Genomic DNA, 18,057 nt, shown 5'->3' on the forward strand with positions numbered 1-18,057 from the left:
GGAATTTAATTGTAAACCAGGAAGTTCCAAAAGACTCATCTAAAAAATATGATGATAAAACAAATCAGTAAGTTTAATGATTTAAACTTAAATATCAAGAACCAATGTTTCTTGATTCTTAATATGTTTTATATAGTGTGTGTATAGGATACACACACTATAACAAATTAGAAAATGTCATTCACATTGCAATGAAAAGATAAAATACATAGGAGAAGAATTTATGAGAATAATATTCTGCTGAAAGATCAAAAAAGAAACTTGAATAAATGGAAAGAATTTGTTCTGAAACAGAAGACTCAATATAATGGGGATATTAAATTTCCCTAAGTTAAATTGTACATTAATGTTTTACCCTACCTAGGATACCACATTTTTTCTTTAGAACTATATAACAGTAAAATCAGAAACAAAACAGAACAGATAAAAATGAGAGCTAACTTTCCTAAAGTTTATGTGCTAGGTAGTGTCTAAGCATTTGACATATATTGACATTTAACACACACACACACACACACACACAACTATTATTGTGGGTGATAGTATAATCCACTTTCTAAAACTAGAAAATTGAGGCCAAGGGAGGATAAATTACTTTCCTATAGCTGAGACTGCGCTGGGTCACACCTGAAGTCAGCATAGTACTGGGTCTTGCCCAAAGGCTGTGGTGACTATTTCTTGGCTACCACTCATGTTTATTCAAGGCCTGAGGGCTCTTTAATCAGCAAGTGGTGAATGCTGCCAGGCCTGGGTCCTTCCCTTCAGCGCACTGGGTTCCCTTCTGTCCCAGGGTGGGTCTAGAAATGCTGTTCAGTAGCCAGGGCGTGAAATCAGGAGAGGGCTTCCGGAATCTGCTAGTTGCTTTATTTTACGGTAGCTGAGCTGGTTACCCAAGTTGCAAGACAAAGTCTTCTATACTCTTCCCTCTCCCGTTCCCAAGCAAAAGAAGTCTCTCCCCAAGTTGCACTGCGTGGAGTTGGGAGATGGGTGATGCAAGTACTCCCTTGGTCACCACCGCTGGTGTCTCACTGAGTCACGTGCACCCCAAGTCCACTGGTTGCAAGCCCAGAAGAGCATCAGTACTTGCCAAGTAGTCCTTGAGGCCTCTCTTTCAAATTTTTTCAGGACCCCAGCACTGTAGTCAACCAATGGTAGAGCTAGCTGGAAGTCAGGTTCCTACTGCTGCAGTGGAGGGTTACCTTCTGGCTGAGAGTAGTCTAAATGCTCCCTCCATGGGGGCTGGCAGAATTCTGCCCTGTATTGTTTTTCACTATGATAGGCCATCATTGAGTTCCAATGCAAAGTCTGACAATCACTTTGCTCTCTCTCTCTCCCAGACACATGGATTCTCTCTTCGTGCCATGCTGTGCCACCAGTGGGGAAGTGGAGAAGAGTTTAGGTAATGCAAGACTGTCTCCCACCCTCTTCAGTGCCTCTTTCCTTGTTTTTTTTTTAATTTTTTTTTTGAGAGGGAGTCTCGCTCTGTCACCCAGACTGGAGTGCAGTGGCGCGATCTCTGCTCACTGCAAGCTCCACTTCCCGGGTTCACACCATTCTCCTGCCTCAGCCTCCTGAGTAGCTGGGACTACAGGCACCCGCCACCACGCCCGGCTAATTTTTTGTATTTTTAGTAGAGACGGGGTTTCACCATGTTAGCCAGGATGGTCTTGATCTCCTGACCTCGTGAACAGCCCATCTCGGCCTCCCAAAGTGGTGGGATTACAGGCATGAGCCACCGCACCCAGCCTTCAGTGCCTCTTTTCTTGATGTTAAAACCAGGCACTGTGATCATTCACCTGATTTTTTGTTATTATGAAGGTGTTTTCTTGCCTGGGCAGTTGTTCAGCTTGGTTATCCTGTGGGGCGTTAAGGGGACGATTGCTGGGGAGTTCAATTCAGCTATTTTGCTCTGCCTCTTTCTCAGCCCATTTTTCAATTGGGTTATTTATTACATCTTATAATTATTGTGTTGTAGTTCCATTGCATTATAACTTTCTTCTTATTTTAATACTACTACTATGATATTTTATATCTTGGAAAGGAAAAGAGAGATAACATACATTTAGAGCACCCACAATGTGTGAAGTACTAGGCATATATTGTGCATAATGAGTGATTATGATCCTGGGCTCTAGAATGAGCCCTGAATGCCACTTTAATAGTTACTAAAGCACTTAAATCAGTACCAACCAAAAGCAAATTGTAAAGCAAAGCAAATGAAAGCTACATCTTTCTATTCATTCATTCATTCATTGTTTCTATTTATCTTCCTCAGATATCTCTTTTAAATCTAATTTCTTCTAATACTCTTTAGGGGAGGGTTCTTAAATTTGAATATGCATATGAATCATCTGGAAATCTTCTTAAAATGCTAATTATAGGCAGGTCTGAGGTAGGCTTGAGATTCTATTTTCAAACAAGTTCACTGGTTATACTATATTGCTAATCAATAAATCAGACTTTGATTAGCAAAGCTTTAGCCTATGAACTAATTACTAAAATTTTAACTACAAAAAGCTAACCGCAACTGAAGCATTAGAAACTTCTGCATTTTTACAGTCATAACTGCTTAAGAATGCAAAGAGTGAGCCTGTGGTGGGAAGGAAGATTAATCATCTGGAGTAGGGGCCTTGTCCAATATCCAGGTAAGAGGTGGCCTGCCCATTCAGGAAGACACCCCACTTAGCCACTTTCTCTCATGGAGGTGTTCCTAGTCTGATAATTTAGGCACATTCTCGTGACTAGAAGTGTAGTTTGGGGACTTGAAGTTTTAGTTGAAGATTTCTTTCCAGCATTGATTTATAATGAAAATAGACAGGTAGTAGAAAGAGAATTGCATTTACACTATCAGTTGAATCTGTATCTTTTTCTGTTTTGCTAAATAAAGTCATATGTTATTATAACATAATTTTGATAGAAATCAACCTTATTGAAAATGAATGAACCTTGAAAACTTTACACAAAATAAAAGAAGCCAGTCAAAAAAGACCACGTTACATAATTCCAGTTATATAAAATGTCTGGAATAGCCAGTCTGTAGAGATGGAAAGTAGATTAATGGTTGTCTTGGCAGTGAGGGGTGGGTGGGACTGACTACTTAATGGGTATTAAGTTTCCTTTTTGGGTGACAAAAATATTCTAAAATTAGACTTTGGTGATGATTACACAACTCTGCGACTATACTAAAAACCATTGAAATGTACATTTTAAATGGATGAATTATATGGTATGTGAATTTTATCTCAACAAAGCTATTAAAAATGTAATGCAGAAATTTTAGAGAAAAATGATACAGCCCAAAAGAATGGGGACCACACAAAAAGGCACCAGAATATCTTAATGTGCTTAGTCTTTGAGGTGGTTCAGATCTGCAGATATGGCATGTTTTCCTGACACATTCTAAGCTTCTGTGTATCATGTCCAAAGCTTAAATTCTGGTCAGGTGAGCTGAGAGGTTACTGTTTGGATCAGGAGAGAAGCAGTATAGCACAGTGAGTGAGAGCTGGCTCTGAAGCTTGGTGGCATGAGAATGCCTGCTCTACAAATTTTTGGCTCTGTCACCTTGACAAGTTACTTATTTGTACTTCGATTTTCTCATCTGAGGAAAACGAGGAGAAAAATCTCAACTGAGAATGAAGTCAATTAATATGGTCAGTACAAAGTTATCTATTCAAAGCATTAACTATTATTTTGTTTCATTATTTGTTCTGATTCCAAATGGAGTTCACAAGGGACTACTGCCTATTCACAAGATTGGGACAGACTTGCTATTGTTTAGGTAAAAAACTCATGACTACCCTCTCTCTAAAAAATTAAAAATAAGAGAAAGAGAGAGAGAAACGATATTTTATAATTCTAAGCATTCTATCATTTGTGCCTTTGGAGAGGAAACTAAAGCCATTATTAAAAAATAACTTACACAGGGTCCGAGGCTTCTTGGTAAACAAAATTCTCTACTGAAACATTTAGACGATTTAGTAAAGAATGAACTGAAACAATACTGAGTGCATTTCCTTGAAATCAGAAATAAGTTCCAAAATAACTGGGAAGCATTTCTGAAGCAGTGATTGGATAAGTGTTTACAATTTGAAAATGGGAAATGGTAGGATAGAATAACTTCAACTATGAATAATACGCTCACCTCACAAGGTGTATATGAAAGTACACTTTTCTGTAAAAAGAAAACCACTCCACAACCTCTATACATTACACATTGGTTTACATGTTTGCTGCATGCCTTTCTGTTCACTGCTCAAACAGTTGTCAACGGCTGCAGAAAACTGATTTGACTTCTGGCAACTGCAGAAACTACAGCATGTAACACCAGAGTAACAACTTTTTAAAGAGTTATTTGATTAAGTATAAAGTGTTTTACACTTATGGTGTGAGTGTGTTATGTGCTCATATACTACATTATACTTCCATAGGTTATGCCCATATAGTGAATGCGTTATAAAATTAGTTTTGAATCATTTAATGTTGCTTTAATCGTATATGTAGTAATGCTTGGGCTTTAGATAATAACATATTCAGTTTCTTTTTTCACTTTCTGAATACTTTTCTTGTGTCTTGTGGGTATAAGCTGTGTTATAGCAATAAACAGAAGAGTCTCTGGGGAGTAATCGCTCTTTTATGTATAAGACTACAGATGTGAAGGTAGATCCCCAGGTTGGAGTCCCATCCAGCTTATTTATTTATCATCTGAATGCCCATGTAGATGTCATTCAACTTCTCCAGTCCTCAGTTTCCTCACTAATAAACTGAGTCTGGCAGTAGTTATCCCACAAAACAACCAAATGACAAATGTATGTGAATGATAAAGTACCACCAAATGTTAGCTAATATTTTTCCTTTTCCATGCCTGAGAAAGCGTATGACTCATATTCTCCAAACCTAAAGGGAAGAAGAGGATTTAATGCATGTTTATTGATTGCTGACAGGATCTTAGGCCTTGTACAAAGCAGCATATGCAAATGTATTGATAGATGGATATATCAGTCAAAGAGAAGTATTGAGACCTGGGACAACTAATATTTGCCTACTCTTCAAAGCACAGTAAATTTAAATCTGAGTCCCAAATTGTAGTCAGCATGTCTAGGAATCTGCAGCACATGTTGTCTTCTATTATTGAAGAAGACAGCTGCCTAGTCAATGTAAATTTTATTGTAAGATTGTTTAATAGAATTCACAATTATGGGAGGACAAACACACTTGAGACACTAATGGAAGGTCTGAATTTGATATGTGGAGACAAAGAGTCCTCTCAGACTTAGCATCAGCTATTGTTTCACAGAGAAAGGTGGGCAATAAAAGATAGTGACTATTAATGAAACGGAACACCCACTGATCCATTGCTATTTCTGCCAACCATGATAATAAAAAATAGGAGTGGAATAAACACCTAAATTTTTAGTATAGTAAGGAAATACTCAATGCATATTTTATCCCAATGTGCTCTACCTTTCTGCACTAACTTTTTTGATACCTGGGATCCTTTAACTCTTGAAATTCTCCTAATTGTAATATTAAAATAATCTTAGTCCTTTTCATATCACTCAGCAATTCTTTGTTTCCTTCAATAATTCCTTATTCAATAATTCCTTAAGTCTCTGTGGAGATTCTCTTAGGCTCAGTCCTATGACCATCTATTATGCCCAATATACAACTTTAAGCTGTTATTATGGTTTTAAACATTACCTCTCTATATATAATTTCTAAAAATTTACGTTAAGCCCAAATGTGTCCATTAAATGCCGTTTGTATGTTTCTAAATGATTAATGAACATTTCCACTTGAAAACTTGGATGTCATCAGAAAATCAACATGTGTGGAGCTAATTGATTTTTCCTCCAAATTGAATCCTTTACCCAAGCTTTTATCTTTGTTTGTTTAATCATCATGTAATCGCACTAGAATTCATGCTAAATAATGCAGTCAAAGTAATCCTTTTAAACATGTTACTTATCAAATCTCCAATTATTCTCTTGCTGAAATATTTTCTCAAATAGTCCCTGTTTCCTATGGGGGAAAAAAATCACATTGGTTCTTCTAATTTTCTTTAAAGAGTGAGAAATTCTGTGTTCTACTAACCTCTTAATCTGCCATGCCATCTACTCTTGTGTGTTATATATTGTAAACCACAGAAATTGTGTTATACATTGTAAACCACAGTAATTGCTTCTTGCATTGAATTAAACGCCTTAGACTTCTACTCTCCAAGTTTCTTTAGTCTGGTCTATTCTTAACACCTAATTTTACCTAGAGGGACACTTCACAATTTGTTTCATGTTATCATTTTACTCACTGCCCCTTAGTGTGCTTAGCTCATTCTTTTCTTCCTATTTTTGGGCCAGATCCCTCTTATTTTTGCTGTCTAGTTCTCATCATTCTTTAGACTAGTTCAGTTTTAAATCCCCTCTCATAACTCCTTCCCTAACTCTTTGAGGCCACGTTAATCTCTGATATGGTTTGGCTCTGTGTTCCCACCCAAATATCATCTTGAATTGTACTCCCATAATCCCCATGTGTTGTGGGAGGGACAAAGTGTGAGATAATTGAATCATAGGGGTGGTTTCCCCCATACTGTTCTCCTGGTAGTGAATAAGTCTCAGGAGATCTGATGGTTTGATCAGGGGTTTCTGCTTTTGCATCTCATTTACTCTTTTTTTGCCTGGTGCCATCCATGTAAGACGTGACTTGCTTCTCCTTGCCTTCTGCCATGATTGTGAGCCTTCTCCAGCCATATGGAAGTCCAGTTAAATCTCGTTCTTTTGTAAATTGCCCAGTCTCAGGTGTGTCTTTATGAGCAGTGTGAAAATGGACTAATACAATATCTATCCTCACTGAACTCTTAACTCTTCCAATTTTGTGTTCTCTGAGATTTTCTCTATATTATTATGTTTCTAATTATAGATAATCTCTAACTTATGATGGTTCAGCTTACAATTTTTTGACTTTACAATGGTGTGAAAGTGATACATTTGAGTGGAAACTATACTTTGAGTACCCATATGACCATTCTGCTTTTCATTTTTAGTACAGTATTCAATAAATTACATAAGATATTCAGCATTTTATTATAAAAGAGGTATTCTGTTAGATGATTTTGCTCAACTGTAGAATAGTGTAAGAGTTCTGAGCACATTTAATGTCAGCTAGGCTAAGCTATGATATTCAGTAGGGTAGGTGTGTTAAATGCACTTTCCATTATGATATTTGCCACTCATGACAGATTTACTCAGATATAACCCCATCATAAGTTGAGGAACATCTGTATTCCCAATTATCAAACCTACTCTCATCCTTCCTACTCCTTACTTATAACTATATTGCTGTTTTACATTTGAATTGCTTATATATTTTTTCTGCATATTTATTTTGTGTGCCCAGTTGCATTACAGAATATTTAGGGGAAAAATCTATGTCTTATTTTGTTGTATCATTCCTATATTTCTATATTCTAACCATTTATAGACAAAGTAGGGACTCAAAAAATGTTAAATGAATTAATACATATGGGTAAAGATATATTGACAGTGAGTATTTACTACAATTATAGTTGACCCTTGAACAACACAGGTTTGAACTATGTAAGTTCACATATACACGGATTTTCTTTCATCTCTGCCTCCCCTGAGACAGCAAAACCTACCCCTCCTCTTCCTCCTCCTCCTTTGCCTATTCAATGTGAAGGCAATGGTGATGAAGACCTTTATGATTATCCACTTCCACTTAATAAATAGTAAATATATTTTCTATTCCTTATGATTTTCTTTATAACATTTTCTTTTCACTAGCTTACTTTAAGAATATAGTACATAATACATGTGACATTAAAAATACATGATAATGGACTGTTCATATTATCAATAAGGCTTCCAGTCAGCAGTAGGCTATAAATAGTTAAGTTTTAGGGTAGTCAAAATGTATATATAGATTTTCAACTGTACAGGGGATCAGTGCTCCTAACTGCCACATTGGTCAAAAGTCAATGGTAATAGTTTTCAAAGAAATACTCCAACAAAAACATTCATTTTGAATATAATTATTTTAGATATTTTTGGATACCCTTTTCTTTATTATTTGATCAATAATTTAATTTGTCCCCCATATAAGAAGAGAATAAAGGCTAATGTATCTATACTTGCTTTTTGCAGTGCTAGCTATTGACTGTAAAAGTCATCAAATATCAGCTAATGAGGGAAATCAGAAAACCCATGAAGAACTGCGAGGCAAGAGTAGAGCTCTATTTGGAATACTTTGGTGAAGTTTGCCCCAAGTCTGGTAAAATCAATATAATACCTTCTTCCATATTATGATTTAGAAAGAAAGAAAACAGAGCTATTTGAATAGGAGATGAAGAAACTAAGCTCTTAACCACTTTGCTTTGGAAGCCATTGTAATGCTATCATTCACAAATGTAATCAACACAACATTAGGAAAAAAAGGATTTTGTTTTGAAGACATAGTCTGTAATTTTCCTGGCATTAAGAGGTTGATCATGTTTTCCTAGAAGTTAGTGTCTAACTCATAAATTATTTCACCCAGATTTCTTAATGTTTACCACTCATTTACTTTATCACTGGCCTCAGTTTCTTTCTTTCTTTATTGGAAAACATTTATATTTAAGTGAATCTAATGGAATTTCCCCTTTCCTCATAAGTAACACAAACTCACTTATATTTACAATGAATCTCACTAAAAGGATTTATTTTCCAGGAAATAAGGTGATATGGAAAGGAATGGAAATGTCAACATGAAGAAAACTATTTTGCTCTCAATTAGATATTTTAATTTGTATTGAATGGAAGAGCCCTTTGAAGTGACACTGTTAAGAGAGATGGATCACATCTGTTTTATAGGCTTCACGTATAATTTTATATGCGGCTGTATTTGTTCATAGTTTGTGTGCGTATATGTGTGTGTATTAGTGAAGAAGGTATAACTGAATTGCAACATGACTAAAAGGGGGAAACATAACTATTTAATAATGAGGATGTCAGACTTCTCATCTTTTACATTGTTGAGCTATTGGTGTTTCCACAATTGATAGAGTGTGACAATCATGAGATTTTTAGTAAAATGATCAGGATTCCAAACATGGCTCTTTTCCTCAATAGCTTTGTAATTTGTCAAGACAATTACTATATAAGAGCCTTAGTTTTATATCTATCAAATGGCAGCTGCAATAAAAACTATTCCATGAGGATTTGTGAAGTTAGCCAAATCATGCAAATGGAAGTCCTTCCCATAATAGGATATATAAAATTAATACTGTAAATTTAAGACAAGATCCAGAGTCCTTCCTATGACCTTTAAAACACTGTGGATTTGGCTTGGAACCATTCATCACCAGACCTTGTCTTCATCATTCTTCCTCCGCTCACTCCACTCTAACAACTCTGGCTCAATCATGTCCCTCAAACACACCCAGCCTTTTTAGGACTCAGGGTCCTTAAGCTTGAAATCCTTTTCTCTCCTTTTACATGGCTGACATTCTCATTACATTTAAATCTCTTTTCCTATATGACCTCCTTTCAGAGATATTCACTGTACATCTTATTTTAAATAGTGCCCCCTTCTCTCTCATTGTTTTCATTTTACCTCACTTTATTATTTTTATGGTACTCACTACTAATTAAAATTATATAACATTTTCTTGTCTTTATTGTCTATTTTATTCTTTACAGCTAAACTCTACAAAATGAAAATTTTGCCTGACTTTCTTGCTACTGTCATCCCAGCACCTAGAACAGTATCCGGTGCATAATAGGTGATGAATAAATATTCATTCAAGTAATACATAAGTAGATGAATGAGTGAATGATTTTTTATTTTGTCCTTACTCTGCATTAAGCAAACTACAAAGTGATTTATATAAATTATCTAATTTAATCATTATAATAGGCTTACTAATATTCCTATTTTATAAGTGAAGAAAAGAGGGAGGTCATGAGATTCAGTAACTTCCCCAAGGTTAAAATAGCAAGTTGTGGAAACTAAGCTGCTATAAAGCCTCCGTATATCTAGCTACCTTTATGTTAATTGATGATTAAATACACTGTTAGAAAATTGACTGAATTGACTATCCAAAGCTCATTTATACAGCTAAATTTTACCCCAATAAGAAATGAATGTGTTCAGTATCTAAAAAATAAACCAACTTGTAGAGTCTCAAAGACAGTATTTCAAAACAGTTAAGAACAACAACCCAAAAGGTAATAACCTTTGTTTTCACAGGTGCCAAAGGCATGACTTACCTCTAGGTGGCCAGCTATTGTAGCAATATGGAGGGCAGTGAGGCCACCGTATCCAACCTGCTGTATATCAGCTCCACCATGAAGCAGAGAAGTGATCAATTCTGCATTATCCTGTAAGGAAACATATCTTTAGTGTTACTTTTCTGCTAATAACAGATTCAAAAGCTGTGCAACAGGATGTATTGATTTTCTGCCTATCAGCCAGTTCAGGTGCTCAAAGGAAACTTAAGTGTGATTTCTAGCATAAGAGCACATTAGATACCAGAGAATAGTTCTCAGATGGTGGAAAGTAGGACCAAATGACAGAGGTGTTCAGTTCTAATCAATTCTGTACCGCTTGAACAAGAAAGACAGAAAGGACATTACCTATGGTGAGACTCTTGCAACCGCAAACTCAGTTTTACATGTAGGTTACTCCAATGAATATGCTTTTCCAGCAACTAGAATTAACTCCCAGTGAGGTCAGGAATTTACAGTAACAGTTTAAAGGTTTATTTTTTTTTCTTTTAGAGATGAGGATGAAATATGCCATTTAAGAAGAGAGTAAGAACCAAGTACTGAACAAAGTACATGCAGCCCAGTAGGCTGTTTCATGATAGTTCAGTAATTTCTTCTTACCTAATACATAATATCATTAAATCTAGGCACAATAAATTCATAATATCTTTCTTAACTTGACTCATTTTACCAGTGAATATGTTAGAACCATTATTTGAGCCTCCAAATTTGAAAAATTTGTGCAACAGTTAAAGTAATTCTTACTTTTTTATAATATTATTTGTGTTATATTTCTGCCTTTGGAAATACATGAAATAATATTTATAATATTAATAGCAATTAACATTCATTGGATTTTTATTTTGAAATTCAATATTGTAATTTTGTTTTGTATTTAATCTTTGTAATACAAAGATTTCCATGTTTAAGCCTCAAAGTAGGAATTTAAACCACAACTTCTATAATATTTGGTCTATCAACACACCAAGTAGCAATAAAGTCAAGTCATAAGATAGGCCAGTGCATTTATGACTTACATACATATAATATCAAATACTGTTAAGAAAATTTTACCACTAAAAAGCAAAGTTCGATTTCTTAATGCTGTCACACCTGCATAAAGGCCTACAAGAAGTTCTAAAAAATGAAAAAACTTTGGTAAAGAGCTACAAATAGTAAAATTAATGTTATAGTCTCCAAATCCTCCCCTTTTTCTACCTGCTCGCCTGAGAAAGTGAAATAAATATTGCGTCTTCAACCTTTCTTCTTGCATTGGCTCTATATACTTGAACTATAAACTTATGTTTTCTCCATTCTAAAAAAAAAGGGTTTTTTTCCCCACTGAAGCTAAGCTAATTTTATCTCTATTATTCCCTTCATTTTCCAACCTTCTGAAAAAAGATATTGAATCTGTTGACAGTTCCAGTCTCATTTCTTTAGCAATCTTTAGGTAGGTATACCCAAGTTCCACATAAATCTCAAATGAGTTCACCATACTTATTCTACATTGAATTTTGCTTTTCTCACAATACTCCTCACTAAGGCAGATTTATTTCCCACTTCTCTTTTCATTGTATTACCAGGTGAAGTCACCATGACTGTTTCTTCCACCTGAGGCATTAAGGACCTCAACAGTCTCCTGAAATCACTTCCTCAATTTCTAAAGGTAAACTATTTATCAAATCCAGTGTCCTTGTAGTCATTCTATCTATGATTAGATCATCTCTTTCTTCTCAAAATTCTTAACTCCTTTGCTTTCCTAAGTCTATACATTCCTTGATTCCTTTTTGTTGCCTATTCATTGTTTCTGACTGTCTTGTAAAAGCGTATGATTTAGAAATTTAGCCCTAAGCTGCTTTCCCATTCCTAAATGCCACTTTGGTAATTATTATACAAGCTGATAAATGCATCTTTGGTCCTGACTTCTCTGCTAAGTCTGAGTCCCATATATTTTGCCTATCAATGGCATCTCAAATGCAAAATTCGAAATTGTTCTTGTAATTATCATTTATAATTTTCCCAGGCTGACTTGTCATCTAACATTCCTTACTTATACGAATGGCACTTTTTTATTCCAAGGGACCTAGAGTCCCTTCAGCTCAGTTTCAGAATTCTACTGGTTTTAACTGACTTACACTTCTCACATTTCTTCTCCTTATTTCTAGCATCATCCTCCATATTATGCAGCTTCCTAACTAGTCTCCTTGACTAATACTTTTTTTCATTGCAGTCCATCCTCCATATGATTAGATACGTTTTCCTACACCCAGTTTTGATCATGCATTTCTCTTTTCAATATACCCTGTATATGCTAAACAAATATTGATTGAGCATATCTGGTGTTTCAAACTCTTTTCTGAGCAGTGGTGACACTGCAGTGAGTAAAGATAGTGAAATCCCTGCTCTCACAGAGCTTATATTTTACTATGTTTATGTGAATGGAGAGACAAAAAGTAAACAAATAAGAAATTGCTATACAGTAGCTTAAAGTACCAACTGATATGAGATAAAAATAGACAAATGATTAGATGGCTATTTTAAACTGGTTAATCAGGGAAAGCTTCACTGCAGAGGTGACCTTTGAGATAAATGGTAGATGGCAAAAAGTCACAATTTCAAGGATAAGTATTAAAATATGAAACATAGCTAGTGCCAAAGTCGTAAGACAGATATAAGCTTGTTGTGTTTGAAGACCAGCAGTAAGGCCAATGTTGAGTAAATGGTTAAACAAAAGAAAAGAAATTTTCAAGATGAGGTCAAAGATGTATAATCTTGCAGGGCCTTCTAGGCCATGGTATGGGGTGTTTGGATTTTTTTCCAAGTGCAATAAGTAGTAGGGAAATAAAATGATAGAGAGATAGGGAAGAACCAGGAAGAAGCAGATTTGGAGGCAGAAGTAAAATGTTTCGTTTTCACATGTTAAATTTGAGCTGCATATAATGCAGGGTTAAGATGTAGGTCAGAATTAGCCTCACTAATTAGAATTTCAGCTCTCACTATGACTATGTGAACTGGAGCAGTTCTGTCACCCCTTTTTGCTAATTTCCTTGATTATATAAAAAAAGAGTAATTGTATCTACCTTAAAATTGTTCTGATAATACCTAGAGTACCTTCCAAATAAAATATTGATTTGATTTCATCACTTAGCTTCTCTTTCTCCTTTCCCTTTACCTCTTCCTCCTAACTCCACTCCCTCTGCTTCGTGAGTTAGGCACTGCAACAAACAAAGGAATAAAACATGGAAAAAGGCTGTACCAGTACTGGAAGTGAGAAAATGTCTACTAGTTTAGCTGTGGATAGGCTGCCAGAAACTGAGAATTCCTCCTCCAGAGAAAACAGTTCACAGGAGTTAACTCTCACTTTACCAATAATCTTGGTGAGGGCTAAAGGCATGATTAGTCTTGAGATAAATAGGAAAAACATTGCCTTAAAACATTTTCCCTGCAGATGGTCAGAAATTTAAATGCAGAGTAGTAGGGAAGGTCTTTTTAAGCATAAAGTTATATTTTTAAATAGAGAGAAAATATGATAGATTTGAGCAAATTAAAGTGTTAAAAACACAATAAGGCAAGTGACAAGTTGGAGAAATATTCACAACATATAAAACTGACAAATGGTTTACATATTTAATACATAAATAACTTGTATAAATCAGTAGAAAGATGGATACTGTTTTATTCGACAAATATTTATTAATGAATGTCTATTTTATGACAAGCACTGTACTAGGCTAAATTAAAATAAATTTTATGTAAATCACAGAGCATGTGAAACATTTATCTATTAGGCAGTTTTAGTAAACACACATTTATCCTTTCTTCAAGTATCTTTGTATTTTCTCCTTATTCAGTCAATATTTGTGGAATTTTTTTTAAAGTATATTAGGATTCCTTCAGAATGGGCAAATGGTAAGGTCAAAAGTTAAGAGTAATAATTTATCCTTTCATACCTTGGTTGGATTTCTCAAGCTTGACCTCTAATTGATCTAAATACTTTTTAACTAAATACTGCCAAAATAAAACTTTTATCTTATGCAGCTATGCTAAAGATAATAAACATAAAGCAGTAATTACTGCATATAAATTGCTTACTATGAGCCAAGTTCCATGCAAAATGTTCTATCTATATCCTCTCATTTAAGCTTCTCAATTTACCTATGAGAGAAAATAATTATTAACCCTATTTTATAGCCGATGTCACTCAGGCTCAAAGAATTTAAAGTGCTAACTGAACCTGAGTTTGTAAGTGTTGAAGGTAGATGCAAACCCAGGTCTGTTGGACTCCAACGTCAGTACTTCACTTCTGACTTTCCATAGTGGTTTTCCTGATTGAGTCACAAGGAACAACTTGAGAGGACATACTTTTGTTGTATTTAACTGATAAGCCTCTTACTCTACTGGAATATTTTGTCCTAATGGAATAATTTTAAGAGTCAGCAATATGGTACACACCTCCTGGAAAAAATTTTCCTGTAAAATGCAAATATTAGGCAAATTTTGAATACCTTAAGTTTGATCTCATTTATTGCTTGCAGTTTACCGTATATAACAAATATCTAATGGCAATGTTTTTAAAATAAAGTCTCTTAAGACTTGTTTAGAAAAGAGTCTTGTGGAAACTGGCAGGTTTCCTTTATGCACTCTCTAGCCAAATTTAAAGCATTATTATTCAATGTGACACACAGAGGCATCCTATAAGTGTGAGATAAATAAGCTCTTTGTAACGTATTTGTGTATATCATATTTATTATTTTTAAACAGAAGAAAATCCATGTGTGGAAGAATAAGGCTTAGACAAAAAAGCACTCCAGCTATATCCTTGAGAAATAGAATTTGAGGTAGAATAGATCTCCCAAAATGTATGTAAATGGATAAAAATATTTTGTAATGGTAGTAACTGCAACTCTGTACTAGTCATAAAACTCTAAAACAATGCTTACCTAATATCCTGCTTTGTTGTTAGCTCTGTGATTATTGCTATGGATAAAGCCAAGATAAGCAACCACTATATCACAGAGCTTAAATCCTCTACTACCATATTACACCCATTTTTAAAATGTATTTATTAAACAAAAAAATTTCAACTCTATTTCAGTATAGAAAAGAAACTGATGTATAAAAATGTACTTTCTTCTGATTATGGAAAAAATATACCTTCTGGTGGTTTTAAAACATGGTGAGCATTCATCTATACTCAACCCACAGATATTTGCTATCTATGCCCCTTCCCCTTGAACCTGGGTGGATTGTGATCAATAGCATGGAGCAGAGTGTTTCTTTTCTAAGGCTAGGACATAGAAGACCACACAGCTTCCTTCCTGTTTGCCGAAAAACACGCTCTGGGAGCCCTGATCTATAACGTAACAAATATGACTAACTGGTGTCAGCCATGGTATAAGAAAATGCAGGCCACATGGAGAAGGTACATCGCACATGAAGGCTCTCCAATCATCTGTTCTAGCTAAGTCCAGCCTTACAGTTATCCCAGTCAGTGTGTTAAGCCTCCAGAGAATTCCAGTCTACCAGCTGATGAATAAACCCATTCATTCACATTTTCTCAGCTAAGGTACTAAACATTGTGGGACAGAATCAAGCCATCCACACAGCATCCTGTCTGAATTTTTGAACTAAGAATCCTTGAGAATAATAAAATAGTTGCATTAGAGGACCAAGTTTGGGATAGTTTGTTATGCCTCAACAGACAACCAGAATACCTTAGAGAAGAAAATGTAAAAAACAAAGAAAATGAATAAATAATTCAATAACCCATAGTACTACCATATAATCACTATTATTTATGTGTGTATTTTTCCCTTCCATTCTTTGTCCTATGTACGTATGTTTGTGCAACCAGATGGAGCACAAGCTACCCCAGCAAAGTAAACTCGTGTTTCCATATTGATGGGCACTTCCTACATTTGCGACATGTTTCTTAACCTTTTGAGCTGTCAAGTTTTTGTCTGTAAAATGAAGATACAATTGTATCATTCTCATAGCATTGTTGTGAGGATTAAATCAGATAATGCTGTAATGCATTTAGTACAATGCTTGACACATAATAATTGTTATTATGTACACTATTGATCTAATTCTACATATAGGTAATTTCCTTTTTTCATATATTATAGAATCATGAGCATTTCCTCATGTGTGGCAGAAATAGATATGCCATTGAGTCCTCCCTTTATGAAGAGTGTGGCAGGATGGTGGTTCACTGGCAGCTTTCTCAGTTATTTCAGGATCCACTGTAGTATTAGAGCTGTGGTCAGTCTCTTCTCAGGGTGGACCTTACTCCCAGTCAATGACTGAGTAACGTGGTGGTAAAAGAAGGGCCTCGACATTTCTACCCCGTGTGGCACTCCTTTCATAGGCAATTTTTCCTCTGGAGCTCCTCAATGGGCTGGTGGAGATTTTAGCAGCTCTGTATTGGGATCTGATGGCACCCCATAACCAATTCTGTTTCATTCCTTTTCCTTTCACAGGTGTCACCTTTAAATAAATCTCTTGTACTCCTATATTCTTTTCAGAGAACACTTTTTAGAGAACCCAATTGGCATTCCATAGCATAAAATGTGTTTCTTTAATGTAACTTTAAACTGAGGCTGAACTGGGATTTGAAATCAGGTCTTCTGATTTTTAATATTATGCTTTTCTTAATACATCATGTTATTTCTCCCTCCCCCCCAATTACCCTTCAACTGCTAATAATTTGTCTTTCATGTTTCAGCCCTGACCTTATATTCCTCATTTGTATAAAAAGAAATATAATACCTACCTTACTTACCTTACAAGATTGTAATAAAGATCAAACGACATAATGTATGTGCAAATGCTTATAAATTCAAGATACTTACAGGTGTAAGCTTATATTTATATTAAATGTATCACCCCAAGATTGGCCTACCTCTATGAGAATATTCACCTTATGATTCAGCCCACTCTGTCCCAAGAGATGTTTAGTCATAAAATACTTCCATTTCTTTATCTGCAGGGTTACAGAGTTGGGCTAAATTTTTTTCTGTAATATCTTATTCACCTCTAATATTCCCTGAAGTGTCATACCAAACTCCAAGAATGAGCTGAACTTTGATTGGAAAGAAAACTAAGTTTCTGGATATAAAATAGGGACATATAAATAAATGTTTTTAAAATATGTTTCTCTAAGTATAATTTTTCTTCACCAGCATAGCAATTGTTAAAGTTTATGTGTTTTTATAAAGAAAAAGGTTTTTTTAGAAAAGTAATTTTGGAGGCTTTGAAGAATATTATTAAGTTTTCCTTTAGGACAAGGAACCATTCAGGGCTTCAGTATGAAATGTACTTAGTTCCAGGCATTAAAATTTAATGGACTAGAGCTGCCTCGTGCATCATAGACATCCCCAGTGAAAGTATCCATTAATCAGTATGAAAATAACTGCTCAACTCACAAAGGTTCATACCTATACATCTCTTGTTGAAATAATTCTGGATTTATTTTGACAAAAGATATCAGTTTTTAAGAGTTTCAGTGTGGTGGAAATACTTGACTTTGCTTGAAATTTTGGAAAAAAAAGAAAAAAAGAGAAGTAACACACTCTTAGATTGAGTATCTGTACTCCTGCTTTGGACCTATTTTTTCCCCTCACCTCTGCCAACCCTCCTTCTTCTATTTTCTCATTTTCCATAATGTATTTCTTCCTGCAGGCTGCTTCCAATTGAACATCCTTAAATCATCCTTTGAACATCCTTAAATCATCTCTCATTTAATAATATAGAGATGATTTAACAGGAAGAGGATAATAAGAATCTCTACCTATGCAGT

At 35.1% G+C, this 18,057-nt stretch overlaps 1 protein-coding gene across 1 annotated transcript in view; it reads right to left on the reverse strand.

The window, feature by feature from the left end:
- TNNI3K (TNNI3 interacting kinase) overlaps nt 1-18,057 on the reverse strand; it is a 342,552-nt gene that overhangs the window by 258,868 nt on the left and 65,627 nt on the right. The window contains exon 7 of the mRNA XM_054482207.2: nt 10,260-10,370. Coding sequence (XP_054338182.1) covers nt 10,260-10,370 — 111 coding nt within the window. The remainder of the gene's footprint in view (nt 1-10,259; nt 10,371-18,057) is intronic.

This window comes from Pongo pygmaeus, chromosome 1, assembly GCF_028885625.2.
Source record: "Pongo pygmaeus isolate AG05252 chromosome 1, NHGRI_mPonPyg2-v2.0_pri, whole genome shotgun sequence".
Taxonomy (NCBI): domain Eukaryota; kingdom Metazoa; phylum Chordata; class Mammalia; order Primates; family Hominidae; genus Pongo; species Pongo pygmaeus.